Raw genomic sequence first — 19,825 nt, 5'->3', positions numbered from 1 at the left:
ACCTCTCCGACTCTTTACCTCAAGAACTTCAATACTGAGAAGAACCAAGAAGCAGGGCAGAGTGTGTAGTCTCTCTGAACAGTGCATACTACGCACTCCTTGCTCAGATGAAGAATTGCGAGTGCTAGTAAAATGGCTGAACTGAGGACTAGCAGTGATGGAGCTTCTCATTCAGCACTGGCAGGGACTGAGTTTTAACTGTTTTGCAGAAGATTCTTCCACATCTGCTTTATTACTGATTAAATGTACTTTCCATCCTGTCCTTGTCCCACTCAGGAATACCAGAATTTTGGCTGGTGGGTTGGCGAGATGAACGGTTCCATCGGCATTGTGCCCAAAGATTACCTCATGGAGATGTATGCTATTTAGGAGGCATGAGGTAAGTGTACATTGAGATATTTAGTCCCCCCTGTCCTCCAGGGATGATAATTACGTGGTTCTCACTGGCGCCCATCCTACTGCGGATCTCCGTGAATGGATTCTGTTGTAGACAGCCTGGCTATGCCTGAATGGTTTTAAAGTTAATGCATGTCTCTCTCAAAAGCTTAATGCAGTGTCACCCTGGTAATATTGTGTATGTATGTTTGTTTTAGGGACATCTAAATCCCTTCCCCTCTACAGAGCTGCTGGGGAAAGGGATTTGGAGACGGTGATGGTACTTTGTATTCCGAGTAAAGGATGAGTTTGGTTTCAGCCAGTGTTTTCGTGCCTTAGCTTCTGTCCTGCAACTAACAAGTAGCAAAAAAGCCTAATGCATGTGAATTTCTCTAAAGCTGTGCAAAATGTTTTTTTAAATAAACTCTCGTTTATGTGTGTCAATGTGAAGTATTTCATTTAGACAAAAAATTAAATTTGTCAGGTATTTTCAAGGTAATTTCACCCAGTAGTCATCAGGTATTAAATAAAAAGGATGGCATGAAGTATTTGAATTTGTTCTTAATTTATTTGTAATTTCTATTTTGTGGATAGTAATATTGCCTTCTCTTCGCCATTGCCTTTCTGATATATGAATTATGTTTATTTTCTGTTTCTATAAAGCATCTAGAGACTGGATAGTGGGTTGTGTTGTCATTTTAAGAAAGCCTGAGATTGTTACTTCCTTGTGGGTGTTGGCAGCTGTGTAAAACTACTGAGAAACATTTCTGTGATTTCTCTACCCCTGTTGAAGTAGTGTCCACTAGATGGCAGCAGATGTCTAGTACAGTCTTTTGGTTTTCAGAGCTTTACAAGTCTGTACTTACTTTCTCCATTATATTTATATGATTACTAAATAAATGTTGTTTTGTGGTCTCCTGTGTGTTCATGAACCATTTTCCCTTTCTCTAGCATTCCAATTCTGTAACATTCTAATTCTTTTATAACTTTCTCAGGGAAAAAAAAATCAGTGTGTCCCATGGTATCATCTGAGAAATTTCTACAGTTATGTAGCTGTGTCTCAGTATGTATTCATCCTTATTATCACCACATATTGTTTATTTACTTTTATAACATGTATATCAACATCAAAGTCAATTTCGATTTTATGACCTTTGAAATTACACGCGGAACACAATGTTTAACATACTGATTTGTACAAATGTACTATAAATTGATCTAAATTTAAATTCAGTTGAAATTTAAATGCCCCTGATGGACCACAAACAAAAAGAGCCACAAATAGCAGAACTGTGTGCATTTTTGTTGCGATTTTGTGATTATGGCAGCAAACCCTTAATACTGTCTTCTCCTTCTGTGAACGGCTGCTTAATTGTGTGCAGAATGATATCCGAATACAGTTTCATGCTAAGCACAGACTACATAAAACAGATAAAGTGCACCAGTTACATGGTATGAATAAGTCCAAACTGACATTTCATGCATTTTCAAAACAGTGGTGTGCAAGACAAAAATCTTATCATTGAATGAGCTTTCATTCAGTAAAAGCTTCTTCGCTGTGATTGGACGAGATGATGGTGATAATGATTATAATCAAATCAACTATATCAAAGGATACCTTTTTCTTGTTTACTGATGTTTTCTGATCAAATCTAGTTCTCATATACCTACATAATTTACAATGTTAAGGTAAACCGTTGGTGAACATAAGGTAAAACATGTTGGTAACCCACAGTTATGATATAATTACACTTCCATTGTATACATTTTAGGTGTAAGAATTGACTGTGGTAATCAAATGCTGATGAAGGACATTGTTTCTCCAAAAATGTGTGGCAGATACAAATATGTTGATTCATTTGGGAGTATGTCGATAATAATAGAAAAACCTGCATACTGCTGTTGAAATAAAAGATAAATCTAGATGAGTGTTTTAATGCCCATATGCTGTACATACATTATATGTAGATATGATCAAATTTCTCAATCTGTTCATTCTCTGTATTGTCCCTGGTAAGTATATTGTTAAATTTATATTTCCCAGTGCAATGTGAAATTAGCTTCATCATGTACAATAGTATTTCCCAATGGCATGGAACATATTTAGTAATAAAAAATTAGTGATGCTGTCATCACACCCTTGTCAAACACTTTTTCCACATAATTTTGCACATTGTGTTAACCAAACTGTCGTCTTGACAGACCTTTACCCATTTTATGACAGTGAAAAAGAGTAAACTACTCAATATTTAACCTTTAAATTCAGTGATTCTTAATCATTCTTTTCTATGACTGCAGTAATTTGGTTTTGTGGAGGCAGTAGACCTCATCATTAAACCTGTGTGAACTCTGTGCTCTGGAAAGTTTTCATCCTGTATGTGTCACTATGGAATGTTTGTGGATTTGTGTTTTTATGATGTGTTTTCTCAGTGTTATATGCGTTTTATATGACTTGTGTGTCAGACAGCTGCTAATATGTTTGTCTCTATAATAAATATACAGTAATATCTGAATATTATGAATATGGTGAACATCTTGCGTCACTGTGTGTCCAATCAGATTGCTTGTTGTGTAGAGCAATGCTGCTGGTTCGATTCCCAGGTGGGAAACTACTGTTTTAACCTTCAGCAAGGTGCTTAACTTAAATTGCTTCAGTAAAACATCCAGCTGTATAAATTGACAGTATGTAAAATGTTAGCTGTGTCAGGGTGCCACCTAAGCAAATACATAATTTAAACACAATATGACATAATAATGAATAATGAAAAAATACAGTTGAGACATACTGTTATTTACTTGCTTTAGTAAAGATAACATCATCAATATTATTAGCTAGAAAAATCTAAAGTGAAAATCACAATCCTGAACAAGAAAAGTATTCTGGGAGGAAAAGAAAGTGGAGAGTGGAGAAGCTACTGTAAGGCAGGGGAGAGAGAAGGAACATTAGAAGGCTATAGCTGTTTGGAGGTGTGAGGGAGGGATATATTAAAATGAAGGAGAAAGGAAGAGTAATAGAAGACTAAAGCTGTTTGGAATTCTGAGAGAGAAATGGAGTGACATGGAAAGAGAGAAGGAGAGACGGAGGGCTAGAGCTTGTTGGAGGTGTGAGAGAGGGATAGAGTGATATGGAGGAGAGAGAGAGGAGGTAGTGCAGTGCGGAGATGTTGAGCAGCGCGGGGAGGTGGGGATTCATTAGTATTCTGGAGGTTTGCAGCTCTGCTGCTCCCTGTGGTGCGGGATGGGGGGATGGGCCAGGAATGAGAAGGCTCATCTGTCCGTGCTGCAGGGCTTCAACCTGGCAGAATATCACGTACAGTTAACCCCTTCGTCGCTTCCACAGGAAGACATGCAGTAACTCAAGCCCCTTGCATCCTAACTCAGTCTGATTACAAAATGTCTGTTAGGAAGCACAGGAGCCCATGCAGGCAGAGAACTGTTAGGTGTTTTTAGCCAAATAGAGGTACGTCACACTTTGTGTGGAGGTTGCTGTGTTATGTGGGAAGGTGTACCTCGGCTATTAGCTTTATTGTTTACGTGTGATTTGTGTGTGTGCTGTGTTTGCCTAGTAGAGGAGGATTGATGGGGAATAGTGATGTGTTGAGCCTCCTCCTCCTTTGCTGCTAGCATTGGCTACTCCATAGGCTGGGGGGGTGGGGGGGGTGGGGGGCACTGCTTTTTGTGGCACTAAGCAGGTGGAACTGAGGCACAGCTGTGGCACTGATCGAAACAGTGGAGTGGGCGGGCTTGTTAGGACCATCGCTGGCCCAGCCTCCACCTGAAAGGGAGACTGGTTTCACTGATCGGTCAAGCAGTGGGACACACCAGGTGGGTAATCAGTATCTGAGGAACAGCGTGCCAGGGCTGCCCATTGGATGATGCACAAATGTCAAATACACAATCCTAGACTCAACAGCCAGGCATCTGCCCACATACCCTCCAAGAGACATCCTGTCTTCTCTTCCAGTTCTTCGGTAGTAGCATTAGTCTGCTCAGCTGTTTCATCCCTTTGTCATCTGTGACCACTGTGTAATTTGGTGACTTGCACTTTGTAATCCATTGCAAAACATTTGGAGTAAGAGAGGTACATGAGGAAGGCAGGCCAGACAGTGGCCAACACACTGTTGGACAGGGTGAAGTTGAGTGGAGGGGAACAGCGATTCCATATCTAGGTCTGTGGTTTTATCCTACTTCATGTGCATAGTAGCTTTGTGGGTTATCCATCTGTGGCCATCCTATTTTAGATTTGGGGCTATTTTTTGATCACTAGAATTCCTTTCACTTTATAGGCTAGTGGTCATATCATTCCCATTCTGCAGGATAGTAATCATATCCTGATCATTTTGTAGTATGGTGGTTGTATCCTTGTTGTTGTGAGGGATAGCTGTAAATGATGGGTAGGTCTATAGTCACAGACTACTGTAAGAGTGGACTAAAGGGGAAAGGTTGGGGTGAAGGGCATAGAGAAGAGAGGACTTCTTCCCGTTTCACGCCTCGCAGACGGCCAGGGCTCCTGGGTTCTTCTCAGGAAAGACAGGCGTGGTAGCTCTCTGTCCTCTGGGTGACATTCAAACTACATATAAATCTTGCTCTTTACGAGACCAGGGCAGTAAATTACGCCGCCTAATTGCAGATGTAATGAATTACCATAATTAGTCATGGGCTGTATTGAATTAATGGAGAAGCTGGGGGTACAGTGATCTGCCTACCTTTTGCCCGTTGGAGGAGGGGAGGGGTGGAAAGATGAGCAGCAGATCTCAGTGCGCTGGCAGGCAAGGTGAGAGAGGGAGAGAGGGTGGGTGTACATGTGTGAGGGTTTAAGATTTCAGCTGATGGTGCAGGCTGCAGTAATGACGGAGCTAGGGGGCCCCTGGCTCTGACCAGCGCTGCCAGAACAGTAGTGCAGTCCAAAGGCTGGCTGCTTTGGGCAAAGGTTCAGCCAATGGGTTCACTGGAGGCAGGCCCTGAGAGTGTCGGCCTTGTCCCGAGCATCTGACTGCAGCTGGCAGGGTGCGGAAATGTGGCACGAGCTAGTCACACACACCCTATTTGTAAAAGATTTGTAGAACTGGCTCACTGCCTGTCATCACACTGGCTTATGCAGCTCAACACCCCCTCCAAAATAGAGGCCTTAATGCTGCCCCAACCCCTCAACCCCTCAATCGCTCACCTAGCTGTGATTTACTCAGAGTGGGGGGGGGGCGCGTAAACACCCTGTGCATGACTGCAACAGCAGAAGAGAAATCCTTCCTGCAGACAGTGGTAAGTGAAAACAGTCATCATTACCTGACCTCCAGAATAAATCTGAGCTCATCACAACAATAATCACGCACCCCCTTTTTACTGCAACCACAGCAAGATAGCAATTAGTCGCCCACTGTCACTGAGGGTGAAATGTAACTGAAATTCATTCATCTGAACCCTGTATGCATTGATCTCTGTGGTATAACATTGTTCAGACAACAGTAACCTCATGCTGAGTGCTAATTGAATTTTTTACATCACTATGGTAACATTAATATATTGTTGGTTTCATGAAATATTCAAAGGTTATGGATTCAACCTGAGTATAATTTATAATGAGAGAGTACTATGCTGTGACAAATTAAATTTAATTTTCATTTGAAGGAGTATAAAATGATAATGTGTTGTGATAAGCAATGCTACTGTGTGTACTGAAAGTGAATTGTAATGAACAGTGAACAAAGAGCGAAAATGGAATTTTTGTTAAAGCTGATGTTCGGAGGTGGCTACAGCATTAAGGATGTGTTTGTGTGCTGGGAGGTGGGAAGAGGTCAGAGGTCAAGGAAAACAAATGGGGCAGGTTAGAGTGGAGAGCAATCTATGCACTCAAGCACACTGTCCTCCTTAACCCCCCCCACCCCCCACCCCCCAAACATACACACACATATAACAATGGTAATTGTCTTGAAAATATTTATTTGTGATGCAGACACACATTGGGTGAGTATGACAGTGCTGACAGTACATAATCTATAACTCATTCATGCTACATGATTTTTTTTACTGGATCACTTGAGGTAAAGTGCCTTTCTTATGAACATAACAGCAGTGTCAAACTCTTAATAATTCATTGAGACCCACAACCCTCAAACAGATCGGTCTAATCACTAAATGGCCTCCTTTCCGCTGGACATTGGCGTGAGTGTCGGAGAGTGGTGAGTGTAAATCTGTGTTTACATTGTGCTGTTACTCTGTTACTACATGTGAACTTTTGTGTATGTGTGTGTGTCCTCCATAATATTATCATTACCAAGCTGCCAACTAATCAGAGACAACTGCACCTTTGACCATTAGGAACAGAACAAGTGAAATATTGCACCTGGTTTTATAGTGATAATTAATGCTTCTGTTAATGGCTCTCAACCCCTCCCCTCAGCCCAGCACATCACAAAGCCCTGAATATATAGGACCGTTTTATTACAGTTTAACAGTAAAATAGAAGATTTTTGAGATAAATGTCACTATACCATTTATCTTATGAGCACTAAAATTTGCCAATAATTGTGAAATATCTGAACTAAAACCTGCAACCATAAAATCAGCTTTTCAGCAAATAGGCAGTTCTTTGAACTTGGGTGGTGGTGGTGGTGGTGGGGGGGCAGTTGGAGAGATGCATGGAGTCTCAGGTGATAACTGATGGGGGACAGAGGTCTGGAGATTCTGATCAGACTGGTCTGTGAGGGGAATGTGTTATCTGTTTGGACAGGGGTCAATGTGCTTCTGAAGTGATATCAATGTGTGGGGTGGAAAGAAATTAAAAAAGACATATACAAATAGTGCCTGTTCACTGGAGCTGCTTCTAGTGCGCAGCATTGTGACGTGAGAAACAGAAATGAGACAAGTCTATAGAACGGCCTGTGGATGTTGCTGACTCTCGGCCAACCTACTGGAAATGCAGTTCTTTCAGTCACAGTTTTCAGTTCCTTGGTCAGAATATCACTCTTACCAATGGACGCTTTCTGATCTTCCAGGCTTTCTGATCTTCCAAGACATGACAGGCACAGAGAGTCTTACCTACTGTTGTCCCTCTGTCTTCATCTGAAGGAGTGAGCTTGATTGGCTATTTTGCTTGCAGCATGATTAGCTAGTGGGTGGGGGGGGGGGTCTCAGGCACACCATGGTATAGTGAGAGGGAGTGTCAGCATACTGAAATCTTAAGAGACGGGTGGCATGCTGTATTCACTGCCTGTTCAAAACAAAGAGAAACCTCACAGAGTAGCCTCCAAAGACTAACAAAGGAACCATAGCGTGCGATAATATAAAATTTGGTATGTAGTTGTATTGGTCATTATCTGTATTATCTCTGTACATGAAGGCATTTTCCAATGAAAACAGAAAAGTTAGAGAAGACCCATCACCAAAGTGGTCTTTCTTTATTCCTTTATTTCTGTGGCAGCCACCATTGTCTAGGGTTACTTACATAGTTAATCAGTTTCCCAAATTGTAATATTGTGTTCAAACCCAATTTTCCCATAGGTTGTTTTAGTCCTGACCTATCAAAACTGGTGAAATACCCCCTAGATCCTCTTATTAACTCAATATGTGCAATTTTGAATGTGCTTGTAGGAAGTAATATGGTTGCTTTCCCTCCCCCCCCCCCCACCTCCTTCTCCTGTCTCCTCTGCTTTATATGCACTCTGACCTCCACCTTCAGTAATTATCCCTACTCATTCAAGCACCGCATTCTTCTTACAGTGGATGGTGTAATTTGTTGTTTCCATCGCTATTCTGAGTGCTATTATTTCCACAAATCTTATTAGCATGCGAGAATGAACAATCAAGGCTCCACCTCACGGTGTCCTGATGTGAACACGCCTTTTGTGGGGACTGTGATATCAAGGTCACGGAGAGCATGTATCCCCCTCCCCCCCCAGCCTGGTCTGATTGTTCTCTGGGAAGGTTTGCGAGTGGAGAGAGGGTCTGAGCTCCCAGTAAAAACTGCTTCAATCAGCATAGCGTTCTAATGGCTGGTAATGAGGAGGGAGACAGTGGAGGAAGCTCTGTGGTGATTAATAATGCAGCAAGGGAGAGATTCAATTCCATCGCTGATGGCTTCCTTTCTTCAAGCATTTCCCATTTGTTCTTAAATTTGGTCTGCACTGTTAACGATGCCAAATGAAGTGTAATTAATTACATGGTACAGCGGCAGCCCAAAAAACTGATTGCGGGGAGCAGATATCCTCTCAGCGAGGCGAATAAAGTCTATTGTGAGGAAATATTCTGGAGCATAATTTTGCTCTATTACAGCATCTATCTGTGAAGAAAGGAGGAGAAAGACGGGGAGCTGTGTGTGTGTGTGTGTGTGTGTGTTCGTGTGTTTGTGTGTATGTACGTACCTATGTGCATACATCCTTCTTTATCAGCATAATTGCTATCAATTGGGATGGAACACAACTTTCCACAACAATAATGTTGTGAGTGTGAGTTTGCTGGAAACATGAGGTTTTTTTGTGGGACAGGGAAAATTCCTTTTCTAGTTGACAACAACTTGAGGTAGTTATTTATTATAGCATGTTGGTGAATTGTTGAACTGTTGGTGTAACTGAAAATGAATGCAATATTCATGTGTTTTGTCCAGAATGTTGGTATGTTAGCATATGACAACACGATTTATTAAATCACATTCACTAAAATGGCTATTGACTATTGGATAATTATAAAAATTGATTGACAGCACTACATACACCTCTCGAGGGATTTAATATTTATGGTGCAATTTTCAAAAAGCCAAAATAACATTAGCAAATACATATTTGTAGGATAATAGAATTTAATGAAAAAATAAAATAATTAAAATAATTTAATTTAAACTCCTGAGCTTTTCCAATGCGCACAAGAATTCTGTCTAGGAATAGATAGGTCAAAAGTCCTTAATTGTTTCTATACAAAAAATTGTAGCAAACAAGCATGGCTATTTGAAAGACAAACTGCTGTAAAAGACACTGTTTTGTAGAAAGACACAGATTTGATCTGAAAATGTAGATGTTTTAATGGAGTCCTTATTGATTGTACCCTTTATTGTGGATCATGTAATTTCATTCTATGTCCTGTTTCTCTGGGAGTTTAAAAAACATTTCACCAGCAACGTTCTTGCTCACAGCAGATGACATCAATGTCAAGGTGACAGCACCCCCTGCAGTTCCCTGTATGCATCTCATAATGCATTTGTCTATGTCTCGCTTGACAACATGCCATGTCTGCTTCTCCTCCTCCCACCCCACTGTGCTCAGGTCAGTTCAGAAGGGCCTAACATTTCCATATCAGTAAAAAGCCTTGATGGCACTCTCAACAAAAATCATCATTTGCTAAGAACAGACGTAATTATTTGTTTCATGTTTGTTTCAGGATCTATAAGCAGAGGTGGGAAAAGGTAACGATGAGTCGTATTGAACATGTAGCGTCTTTCAAAGGCTCAATGGACGGTGCCATTGTACTGTTTTGACAAGCATCACAGGATGTTCCACAGATTCTGTAGTTTCCACCTTGATGCAGTCCAGTGATTGCTATTGGCTTGTAGACATATGGGAGAAACTTCAATCACTGTGATAGACAGCAGTAGGTTCTCTGCTAGATAAAGCCTTCCCTGGCTCACCACCAATGAAAATGCATTTAAAATGGGAAAGTAGAGTAACCTGATTGTGCATTGAGAGTGTGTGGAAAAAACAAATAACCAAAGAAACCCTAAACGTGGCATGAGGCAAACTTTCCACTCCAAGGAGGCAAAAAAAAAAACCTACCAACTCTGGGGATCTCCTCACAGGCCAGCTTGGTCTTCAAGACTCTGAAGGCCTCTGGAGCTACAGCTGTGGTGTATCAGGTGGCCAGCGCTTTGGTTGTGGTGGGCCTCAAATAAAACACTGACTGCTGCTGTCCCAGCAAAAACAGACTGTTTACCAAATGACCTCAGTAGTGTAAGCCCCTCCCAAATGCTGTACTGGTCTCCCCATCCAGACCGCATGAGAACTACCGACATTTTTGTCTCCATCGAGTTCAAAGTTGCTACTATGTTTTCTTCTCTCCTGCCTCTTCCGGTCAGCTGTTCATGTTTTCATCCTGGAAGGGAGGCTGCCTCAAGCTGCACGATGCCGTCGCAGCACTTGCCAAATTAAACCAAAACAAAACGTGTGCGAGTGTATGAGGATTACGTGTGGCCTTAACCCAAACCGCAAGCTGAAGTTACAGAATGAGCGTCTTTGTTCTGAGAACCAGTGGAACCAAGGAAAAGACGTGTGAATTTGTACCCTATCCTGTCTCACCTGAGTTTTTCTGATGACAATACTCTCTGTAGACAAACACAGAGGGAGAAGTTGGAGGGGTGTCTCCATCGTTTCATCTCCACTGGGGGCAATGCCATTTTTTTTTTTCCTTACGTCTGGACCTTATTTGAATTCTTCCGTCTCAAACAATAGACAGTTTTAAACCTGAAAACAATCAGGTAGTGTTATTTCTTAATATTGCTTAGGTCCAAATCTTTCCACAGCAACATTGGTTTAACAGTGCACAGTGGTTGTGGTTGTGCACAGTCAGCGTACATGAAATAAGCAAAACCTAATTAATGCAAAAACCAGGATGATATGAACTACTGCCAGCTCATGCTATCGTATAATATATACTATGCATTCATGCAGATGGATTTTACTGGGATTGAGTACATGCTCCGGGGATTACCACTTGTATTAGTATTTAAACAATCTTGCCTTAATACCTTAGGCCTCTACTAATGTAAGTGACTTTAGGACAACCTGATTTAATAGTCCATACTAATCTCATAACTCTTGGTTGCTTGTCAGCTGGACTTTGCTGTCTGAGGCACTGTCCCAGCTGTGAAACACTGTCTCGGGTCACTCCGTAATTAATACAGAATCTTCCCTTTAAATTTGAAGGTCTTTTCTCTGGCTGTTAGGTCGTGCCCTGGTGCTGAGAGAGAAAATGGGCAGTTTGTTAAAGGGGTCCCTGCCCAATGTGCGTTAATCGTCGTTAATCTTTGCTGATGGGGGCCATTAATTTGGCGAAGGGAATGCCGGGTGTGCAGGGAGGCGATCGTACATCACAGAAAGAGGGGGGGGGGGGGGGGGAGACCTGCGGGGAGAGAAACGCAGTGGCCCAGCCCAGATAGGCAGGAAGCCTGGAACCAGCCTCTCCCAGGCCTCGCCTCACTGACCATCTGATCAGTCTTCCCTGCCCTACCTCCTGTTACACCACATCACTGCAGGCTGCTAGTGTTTTTTGCCCTTGATGACAGGTCTAAGATCAGTTTGCTCACGGGCAGTCATAGTCATTTTTTAACTGGTGGAATATACTGTAATTGCATATTGTTTGCATGTATGCCTCCTTTGTTGCTCATAATAAAACACTGGACCACAAAATTATTTCACAGCATCCTTTTCATAATAACCAGAAAAAACCATGATAAACCTTGTCAAAATTATTTAAAATACCAGAACATGCTATTTTTTCCGTCCAGCAATAATGCAATGATAATTGCCCTGAAATATTCAATAATCCTGAGACTAAGAGTGACCTCTCTATCGAGTAGCTACATTATTGAAGATCAGTGGCACTGCACTGCTTCCGGCTAACTTTGATGAAATAAGCTCGGTTCTGTGATGACACTGCATAACCTTAGACTGGGCCCTGCTGATGTTGCATAAAGGACTTCCTTTTGACGAATAACTTAAAGGACCTTTTGTTACCTATATTAACAACACCTTCTCTCACAGGCTGATAAATCAGGTCTGTACTTTGTATTTTGGTCTGAATGACTGGCTGTTCTGTATCTATGGTTCACATCCATAGCAATTAATATTGGACCCAATTAAGTAAAAGTCTTACTGCTAATGAATATTCATAAGCACCTGTTACAACGTGATTTTTTTAGGTTCAGCAATGCATGTGCAGATCTTTCAGTGTAAAGCAACTCATTACTACTGGTGCAGTATCTCCTTTACAGTCAGTCCCCACCTCTGTCATATAGAGACCTTCCTTATTTTAATATGCATATAGGGGATTGATGCCTGGTTAATACCCTTGCATTCTGCGCAGATGTCTCAAGGTCACAGTTTAGCGATCTACTGAAACTGCTTTCTGTGTTGGTAGAGTCGCGGAGGCCTTGCCAGGTTCTTAGTCAGTGGGATTTATGAGGTGGCATGTCATGTGACATGCTGGAATCCCTGCATATGCCATGGATTTCCATGTGTGGTAGTCTCCTCAGAAACTAGTGACCTCTGCAAGACATTCACGGTGTCTGATTTTACTGCGGTTTACGAGAGAATGAATGATGCTCTATTCTCTATGGATAGATTTCTAGTTAACGGAAGTTCGCTTATTCTGCCTGTGAGGCCTGAGAGAACAATGACAATGATATCCATTTACACAGTTCTTGTTTTTTTTCCACATTAGACCATAGTTTGAAAAGAAGTTATAATAAAAAATAACATTTATGGCCATATTGAAGAATGTCTGAGCCTACTTTGCTGCAGAATATTTCTAGATTTTTCAATATTCTCTGTGTTTTCCTGTCGCTGTGTTCCCTAGTGATTTGTTGCATTTGTGTCACGTGACTATCTCCATCCACCTATCCGATTGTGTCATGTGACCCCTTATGTTCCCTGCCCATCAGAGAGACAGATAGGCTGAAGTTTCTCATGGAACAAATCAGGCTGGACGAGGGCTATCAAAATGAGAGGTTTACTCTCCCAGCATCCAGCCCAGTGTCTCTGTTTACACTCAAGCCTTCCAACTCCGTGTCTGTCAGCTTGTTATCTAGTAACTGATAGCCACAGACGGACATGCTGAACTTTATGACGAGATGTGTGTCGGAGGTGTTAGCTAAAACCAGAGCTGCATGAAACCAGAGGCAGCTGCCCATATCCTGTCATAGCTCGTCACCTTACTGTCCCACTTCCCTGTCATATATTGGAGTCACTGGATTCCCATTCTGGAGTCCACATCCAGCTTGGTGTCACAACTTTGGTTCTGGCCACTCCAGGTGATAATGGCTGTGTATTCTCCTGTGAAACAGTGCTGGCGTGAGTGTCATTCCCCTGTTGCCGTGAGAACAAGCTCCACGGTGTCAGCGGAGATCGCTGAGATCACGGCTCCTTCGTCCCGTCTTGGATGACTCAGTTTGTCCCAGGTCAGGTTTAAGGCGCCGAATGTTGAGTTTCTGGCTGGAGAACCTGAGCAGTGCTGGCATCTGACCCGGGTCACAATGCCACAGGAGGCGACTGCTGACTTACACAGGGAAAGGGTCATAGGTCAACCTCTCGAGGGTCGGAGCCAGAATGGGAACCCTGCATGATGGGGGCTCTGAGTGACTGACAGGCACAATATCCCAGCCATGTCAGTAGCTTGGGTCAGTTAAGTTTCAGTCGTATTTATATCACAATGACATATAGCTATCGTAAATCTGCTACTCTCTGGCGGTGTCAGCAGAGTTGTGTTTAGGACCCTGAGTTATATTGAAAGCACTGAGGACTGCATAATGTCTTGAGACTTGGTTCAATATTTTTCCATGCATATTTTTGTGGTCATGTTTGCGCACAAATACACGCAAATACACCCTCAGATACATGTGTGCTTCTAGACAAACACGCATGGGTACAGATGCACACACACATGGACAGCATGACATTTTCTGCGTCTGTGAGAATGCCTGTGATTTGTGTGATTTGGAGCTGTTGACTGAAAAATGACATGTCTGCATAACCACAAATATCAGTCACTGTTATGCTCAACCTTTCACCCTACTTATATAGATATTATTGCAATCATTCCCTCATGAATTGTTACATTTAACCATCCTCATTAAGCATATTAATGTATACAGCAATATTTATACAACAGCTGCAATAGACACAAACATTACCAACAAGATAACAGGATGTTTTCTCATAGGTGATTTGTGGTAATGTCACATTATATACATAGAGTAAACTGTACTGGATGGCACTGTAAAGCTCAAAGGGAGAGTATGATTAATGTCCATGCTTTGATTTGAAACATCATCCAGACGGTCCCCTTAAATCAATATCTGTGTCGTTATGTGTGGCATCACAAATAGACATAGCAGCAAAAATAGTCTGATCCATTTGCCCAACATGGTGTTAAAAATGTCATTCTGTCAAAGCATGCTTCCACATTTAAAAACTCTCAGTAAAACCGGGCTTGGTAAAGTATGCACATTGAGTATGTGTGTATGTGAGTATATGTATACATGAAATACATTGCAATGCATGAAATATGTCGCTGTAATAGCAGGTAAATTAATATGTATCGTTAAATGAGTCAGGAAGACACCCCTGGCTGTTGCCCAGGTGTAGGGTAATAAGCTGATTTAGAGTAATTTGCAGCTCTGTGGAGCTGTGCGAATGATGGACACTGTCTGGAGAAAGCGGTCAGAGCCGGCCGGGGATCGGCTGCAAAGTAAGGAGAATTTAGACTCCTCATAAAAAAAATCTTCTGCCCTTGTATTTCACTCAGACGCTTTTATGCTTTTTTATTTTCTAGCCCATTGCAGCTGCAAGCTGCTGGCTGATTTATGCGCTGTAGCAGTGAGACACGGGGGCCATGTGAAACCAACTTCTTCCCTGTGCCGTGTGCCCACCCAAAGCCACACCCCCCCCGCCCCATCTCAACCTTTCTCCGTCTTGGCTCCTCCTTCTTTCTCACCCCTGATGAATGTGTGCATTTGCACACATTTGCAACTTTGTGAAGTGAATTTATGCGGGTATTACCTTTTGTCAGTCCTCACAGCTCTCCCATTCATTCCAGCAACCACAAACCCCACAAACTTGCATGAGATATGGAACAAAATGTAACACTGACTTAAATTTTAGCATCAGAAGTTAAAGACAAAGAATGTTACACTTTGATTGATTCTGGGCCTACAGTATATCCCCGTAAGACAGCAAAGACCACCAAATAGAGAGATTAAATAATTATGATACAGTAAAAATGTCTCAGTTCCATTTTCTCTCTGCACCCACATGCTGCAGGGCACAGCTTCAGTGGAGATGAGTGTAAGTCACAGATAGGTATGAGATCTGGGGAGGGCGGGCCGCGACTCGCTCCACTACAGTGATTCCGCTTGTTCCCAGTAATTGGTATATCTCAAGTGGAATCCCTGCTCGCTCTGAGCCTTGCAACAGTTGAAATAAGCGACCTAACCAAGCAGAACAAAGCAAAAGGTAGCCTGTCGCCTTTGATGAATGAACGACAACTTGCATCGCAACTCATTTCCCCTCTGACAAGGGAGTGACAGAGAAAAATGTTGCAGCGTCGCCGTGGCAGCGGTTGGGAGTGTTTTACAGGGAGGTGGGTGCTGAGACAGGGGGCTGAGCGTAGAAGCTCTCACTCCTTTCTGCACATGCACAGCCAGATGGAGGAGATGGGGGTTCTGTGATAACATCCTCATTAAGTCCCTCTTTGTCTTAGTTGTCAGTGAAAAGCTAAGAAATAAATTGGAATCACTAATCTGGAATCAAAAATCTATTTTTTTTTTAAATAATTTTTTTTTTTAAAGAATAGCATGCCACTTGCAAACAATCTGCCCCAGGTTTCGACAGGTCTGCGTTACATCTTCAGGGTCATTGTCGAACCCTCAAGTATCTGTGTGCTTCTGAGCAGATCGTCTCAAGTGTACCCTCATCCAATCATATTATGGTCTAGTGATGTCATATTATAGCCATATTTTCATAACCTGTGATTGGTTGACGCGTCAGTGGGAAACAGAGGGGAAGAAACGGCAGGGGTGGGGGAAACTTGGAAGGGAGCTAAACTTCATGCTGGGGTTGTCATGGCTGAACTGTGCAGTGGCTCCTTGTTCTCTGCACAGAGCTGCAGAAATATTTAACCTGACAAATCCCACTGTTCTGCTTCATCCACTCATAGCTTTTGTATATTATGATGCTTAAAATTCACAAGCAGCTCAATGTTCCTTTGAATTCACAGTGTCTAAAGATGATCTACTTCAACAGCTGTGTTTGTGCTTTCTCTCTCTCTGCAGGACTTGTGCCCTGTGCATTCATCAAGACTTCAAAAACACAACAGAAGAGTGACATTTTTATCTGCATTCAGGTTTAATTTAGTCAGAATCTGCTCTCAGAGTACTGTGTGGTAGTTATTACTCTTCCTGGAAAGAGGCATTGCTGTGACGCACAAGATGGGAACGCAGCTATTTGCAGTACTACTGTACTGGTCAAGTTACTGTGAAACTTGCAAAGGGAGAGTGATGGACCAGAGATCAATGGCACCTGGTTTGAAAGCAATGATTCAGGAACAGTGTCAACTTGTTTGGAGACCAGGTGGTGCTGTTTTCCAAACCAGATGACGCTGTTTCCAGACCAGGTGGCATTATTCCCACACCAGCTGACAAATATAAAGCCTGACCCTGATATAAACTGACTTATGGTTTTAAACCAAAGTTAATGTTTTACATTTAAATGTGAACGCTACAAATTGATAGATGTGTATTCAAAGCTAAATAAATGTGTTAAACATAATAATGTATTTTATTTGACTTTTAGGGCATAACTGTACCTTAAGAAGTGTGTGCATTTTTCTTAATGGTTATTTATTAATGGTTCTAACATGAATATCAGGTTCTAGCATGAATATCAGACAGTTCATTTTTAGGATAATGCAGAGTTTTTATCTGTGTTTCATGTTCGACCCAATACAGTATTTGGAGGAGTAACAGTTCTCAGTGGGCATATATATACCAGCACAGAGGAACAATGGACAGACACATTTGCTTCTACATTACCTGCATTAAATGATTAATTCCATATCACCGTGAAAGGCAATTAAACTAATTTTAATTCTGCCCCATTTCCTCTCCCTCCCTACAACTGCTCTTTTGAAAGAAATTGTTTCAACCAATGATTTCCTATTGCTCCGACAAATGTGGCAGGCAGGAGTGGTGAATAATGTATGTCTTATCTGCGCTGTGTCAGTCACGTCTCACTCTGAATGCTTTCGGGAACCGCTGTGCGCTGAAAGGTTCTTACCTTGCCCTGGATGCCAGACTTATCCCATTGCTGCAAAAGACATTTATCACCAGGACTGGGGGGCTGAGTGTGGTGATCTATCGCTCCTGGAGAAACCCCCGCGAACAGACGTGTAATTATCCCATTTAAAGGATGGCCAGAGAGAAAGAGCCAGCTATAATTTAAATTGTTTTGTTTCCCTGCAGCCAAAAGCTCCCCATGATAGACTCAGTGTAATGCAGACTGATATTTATTATCAGTTATTTATTAAGGTGACGCTAATTGTATAGATATTTAATCAGCTCTCTGAGGGGCGTGTTGCTCGCTCGGCTCTGAGCTGTATATTTCCCGGTCTTTCTCTTCTCTTTTTGTTGATGTGGCGGGAGACGCAGATAATTGAATCGGTGAGGATTTTCTGTCTTCCCCTGGCAGAGGGGAAATTGGAGCCCTCAGATTCCATTAGCGGAGCTGCTCCGCACTCGCTCACACCGGCGCGGCAGTGTGGGACACGGGAGGAAACGATCAACATAAACCCCAGAATAATAATGATCTGAGCAGCAGGGGAGGAAGCCTGCCTGGGTCAGGCCCCGAAAAGGTGGGAGGGGTCAAGCAGGCCTCAGCTGAGAAAGGGGGGCGGGGGTTGGGCCTTTGGTGATTTTGAGAGAGAGGTCAGATAAGGTGGCTCTACACCTTCTGCTCTTTATCCCCATTTTGGATGTGTGTGTGTGTGTGTGTGTGTGTGTGTGTGTGTGTATGTGTATTTGTGTACGCGTGGCACATGCTTCCTAACATATTACAATTACCTGACAAAAAATCTAAACCCAGCTCATGAGCAAGCCTGATATAATCAGAATGATTGAACGTCATGTGATGTTGCCAACACTATTCCAGTCCACCCTGACTCCCTTGTACTGTGGTAGAGGGAATAGAATGGTCAAGTGTCTGTAGCTGCGCAGCAGGACGAGGAACAGGTCTCAGTATGGTGCAGAGAGGGACTGCAGAGAGGAACTGCAGGGCTCTGCAGCAGATGGCCGGCTCCCCGCGGAGCCGTTTCCCCTTCTCTCACCTTTTTGCAGTGTCTGTCTAAGAAGTGACTGACAGAGCACCGACAGCGTGTGTGGCGGGGAGGGCGAACCCAGCCTCCGACATTACACAGGACACGTTTCCAGCGTTTCAAAAACTGTTTCTTCTCTAAACGTTTTTTTTCTTCCTTCTTTTTTTTCATTAATAGCAGCTGATTCCTCGAGCCCTCTGCTGCTTTCCAGTCTCACAGAACCACCGGGTCAAATTCATTTCATTCCTCTCATGTTTTTCTCTCGGCTCGCGATGGAAGGCCTGATTGCGTTCGGGGCAGAGCTGCCGGGGTGCAGACGGCGTTCGGGTCCCGCCGTCACCTGATCGATTCACCGGGGTCTGCCGCGCGTGCGCGTGTCAGGGTTGTCATGGCAGCGGATCGGCTTTGACAGGCAAGGCCGCACCTGTTCTGCTCCAGTCAGTTGAAGGTTAACGGCCGATGGACTAGTCAGGCAATTATAGTATAGTCAATTCCACTCAGAGGAATACTTGAGCAGTAAATATTTCAGATCAGGGCCTACAATTAAAGAGGAGCAGAATATTCCCCCAATAAAATCTATGGCTATTACTCCTGCTCCACAGGGGTGGCCAAAAGAAATGAGTCTTGGAAGGGATCGATACTCAATATGACAGACTGAAAGGCACTTGGCATCTGGAATATCATGTCCTCAGAATTTCTCTTTCACTGTCGTGAAATTAGAGAAATTTAATCTAAAATCTACACAAGAGCTTTAAGACTAAATCCACTCCAAGAGAAAAGGCACTTTCCGTCAAACATTTCTTCAAACATACCATCAGGCACTGCTGATGATGCGCCCAGCACTGTAGCTGTCTTGGTGGATGGGACTAGTGATGACATGAGAAAAAATTGGCTAAAAAATTTAAAATGCCATTTGAAATAGGTAAAGCCACGCTGTGGCTTATGAAATTCTCCTTTGGCAAGCCTGGCTTCCATTCTACTTGCATGTTTTATTTTCTCTAGAAGCATCATTATGGTCATTTATTGTGTTTCATTGCTATTTTGGGGCACTGGTGTTCCCAAACAAGCCATGGAGACAGATTTTTTTTAATCATTTACCAAACTGTAATAAACAATTGTACCATATATTCTGCACACCCACAGACCTCCTGAAATGGAAAGAGATTCCACCCTTATTGACGGAGTTTCTTTCCAAGGACTGTAGAAACTTTCAAAGTTATAGTCGATTACATTCAAACATAGTTTAAAAGATACACAAATCCATGCAGCTGAATACAGTTCTATGTCCTCCTTGAAAGATGTTTGACCTCTCCGCTTTAGACACGTAAATAGATGAATACATGCTTTGGGTGTCACAGTAAGGGGTGGATAACCTTTGTTTCATAGA

At 42.6% G+C, this 19,825-nt stretch overlaps 1 protein-coding gene across 1 annotated transcript in view; it reads left to right on the top strand.

The window, feature by feature from the left end:
* Positions 1-874, top strand: part of skap2 (src kinase associated phosphoprotein 2) — a 29,102-nt gene extending 28,228 nt beyond the window's left edge. The window contains exons 12-13 of the mRNA XM_036539453.1: positions 277-379; positions 594-874. Coding sequence (XP_036395346.1) covers positions 277-369 — 93 coding nt within the window. The 3' untranslated portion in view covers positions 370-379; positions 594-874. The remainder of the gene's footprint in view (positions 1-276; positions 380-593) is intronic.
* Positions 875-19,825: the final 18,951 nt, after the last annotated feature.

Source organism: Megalops cyprinoides, chromosome 10 (genome assembly GCF_013368585.1).
Source record: "Megalops cyprinoides isolate fMegCyp1 chromosome 10, fMegCyp1.pri, whole genome shotgun sequence".
In the NCBI taxonomy this organism is placed as follows: Eukaryota; Metazoa; Chordata; class Actinopteri; order Elopiformes; family Megalopidae; genus Megalops; species Megalops cyprinoides.
Note: the sequence above shows the minus strand (reverse complement) of the source record. Positions and strands in the feature narration are given on the sequence as shown.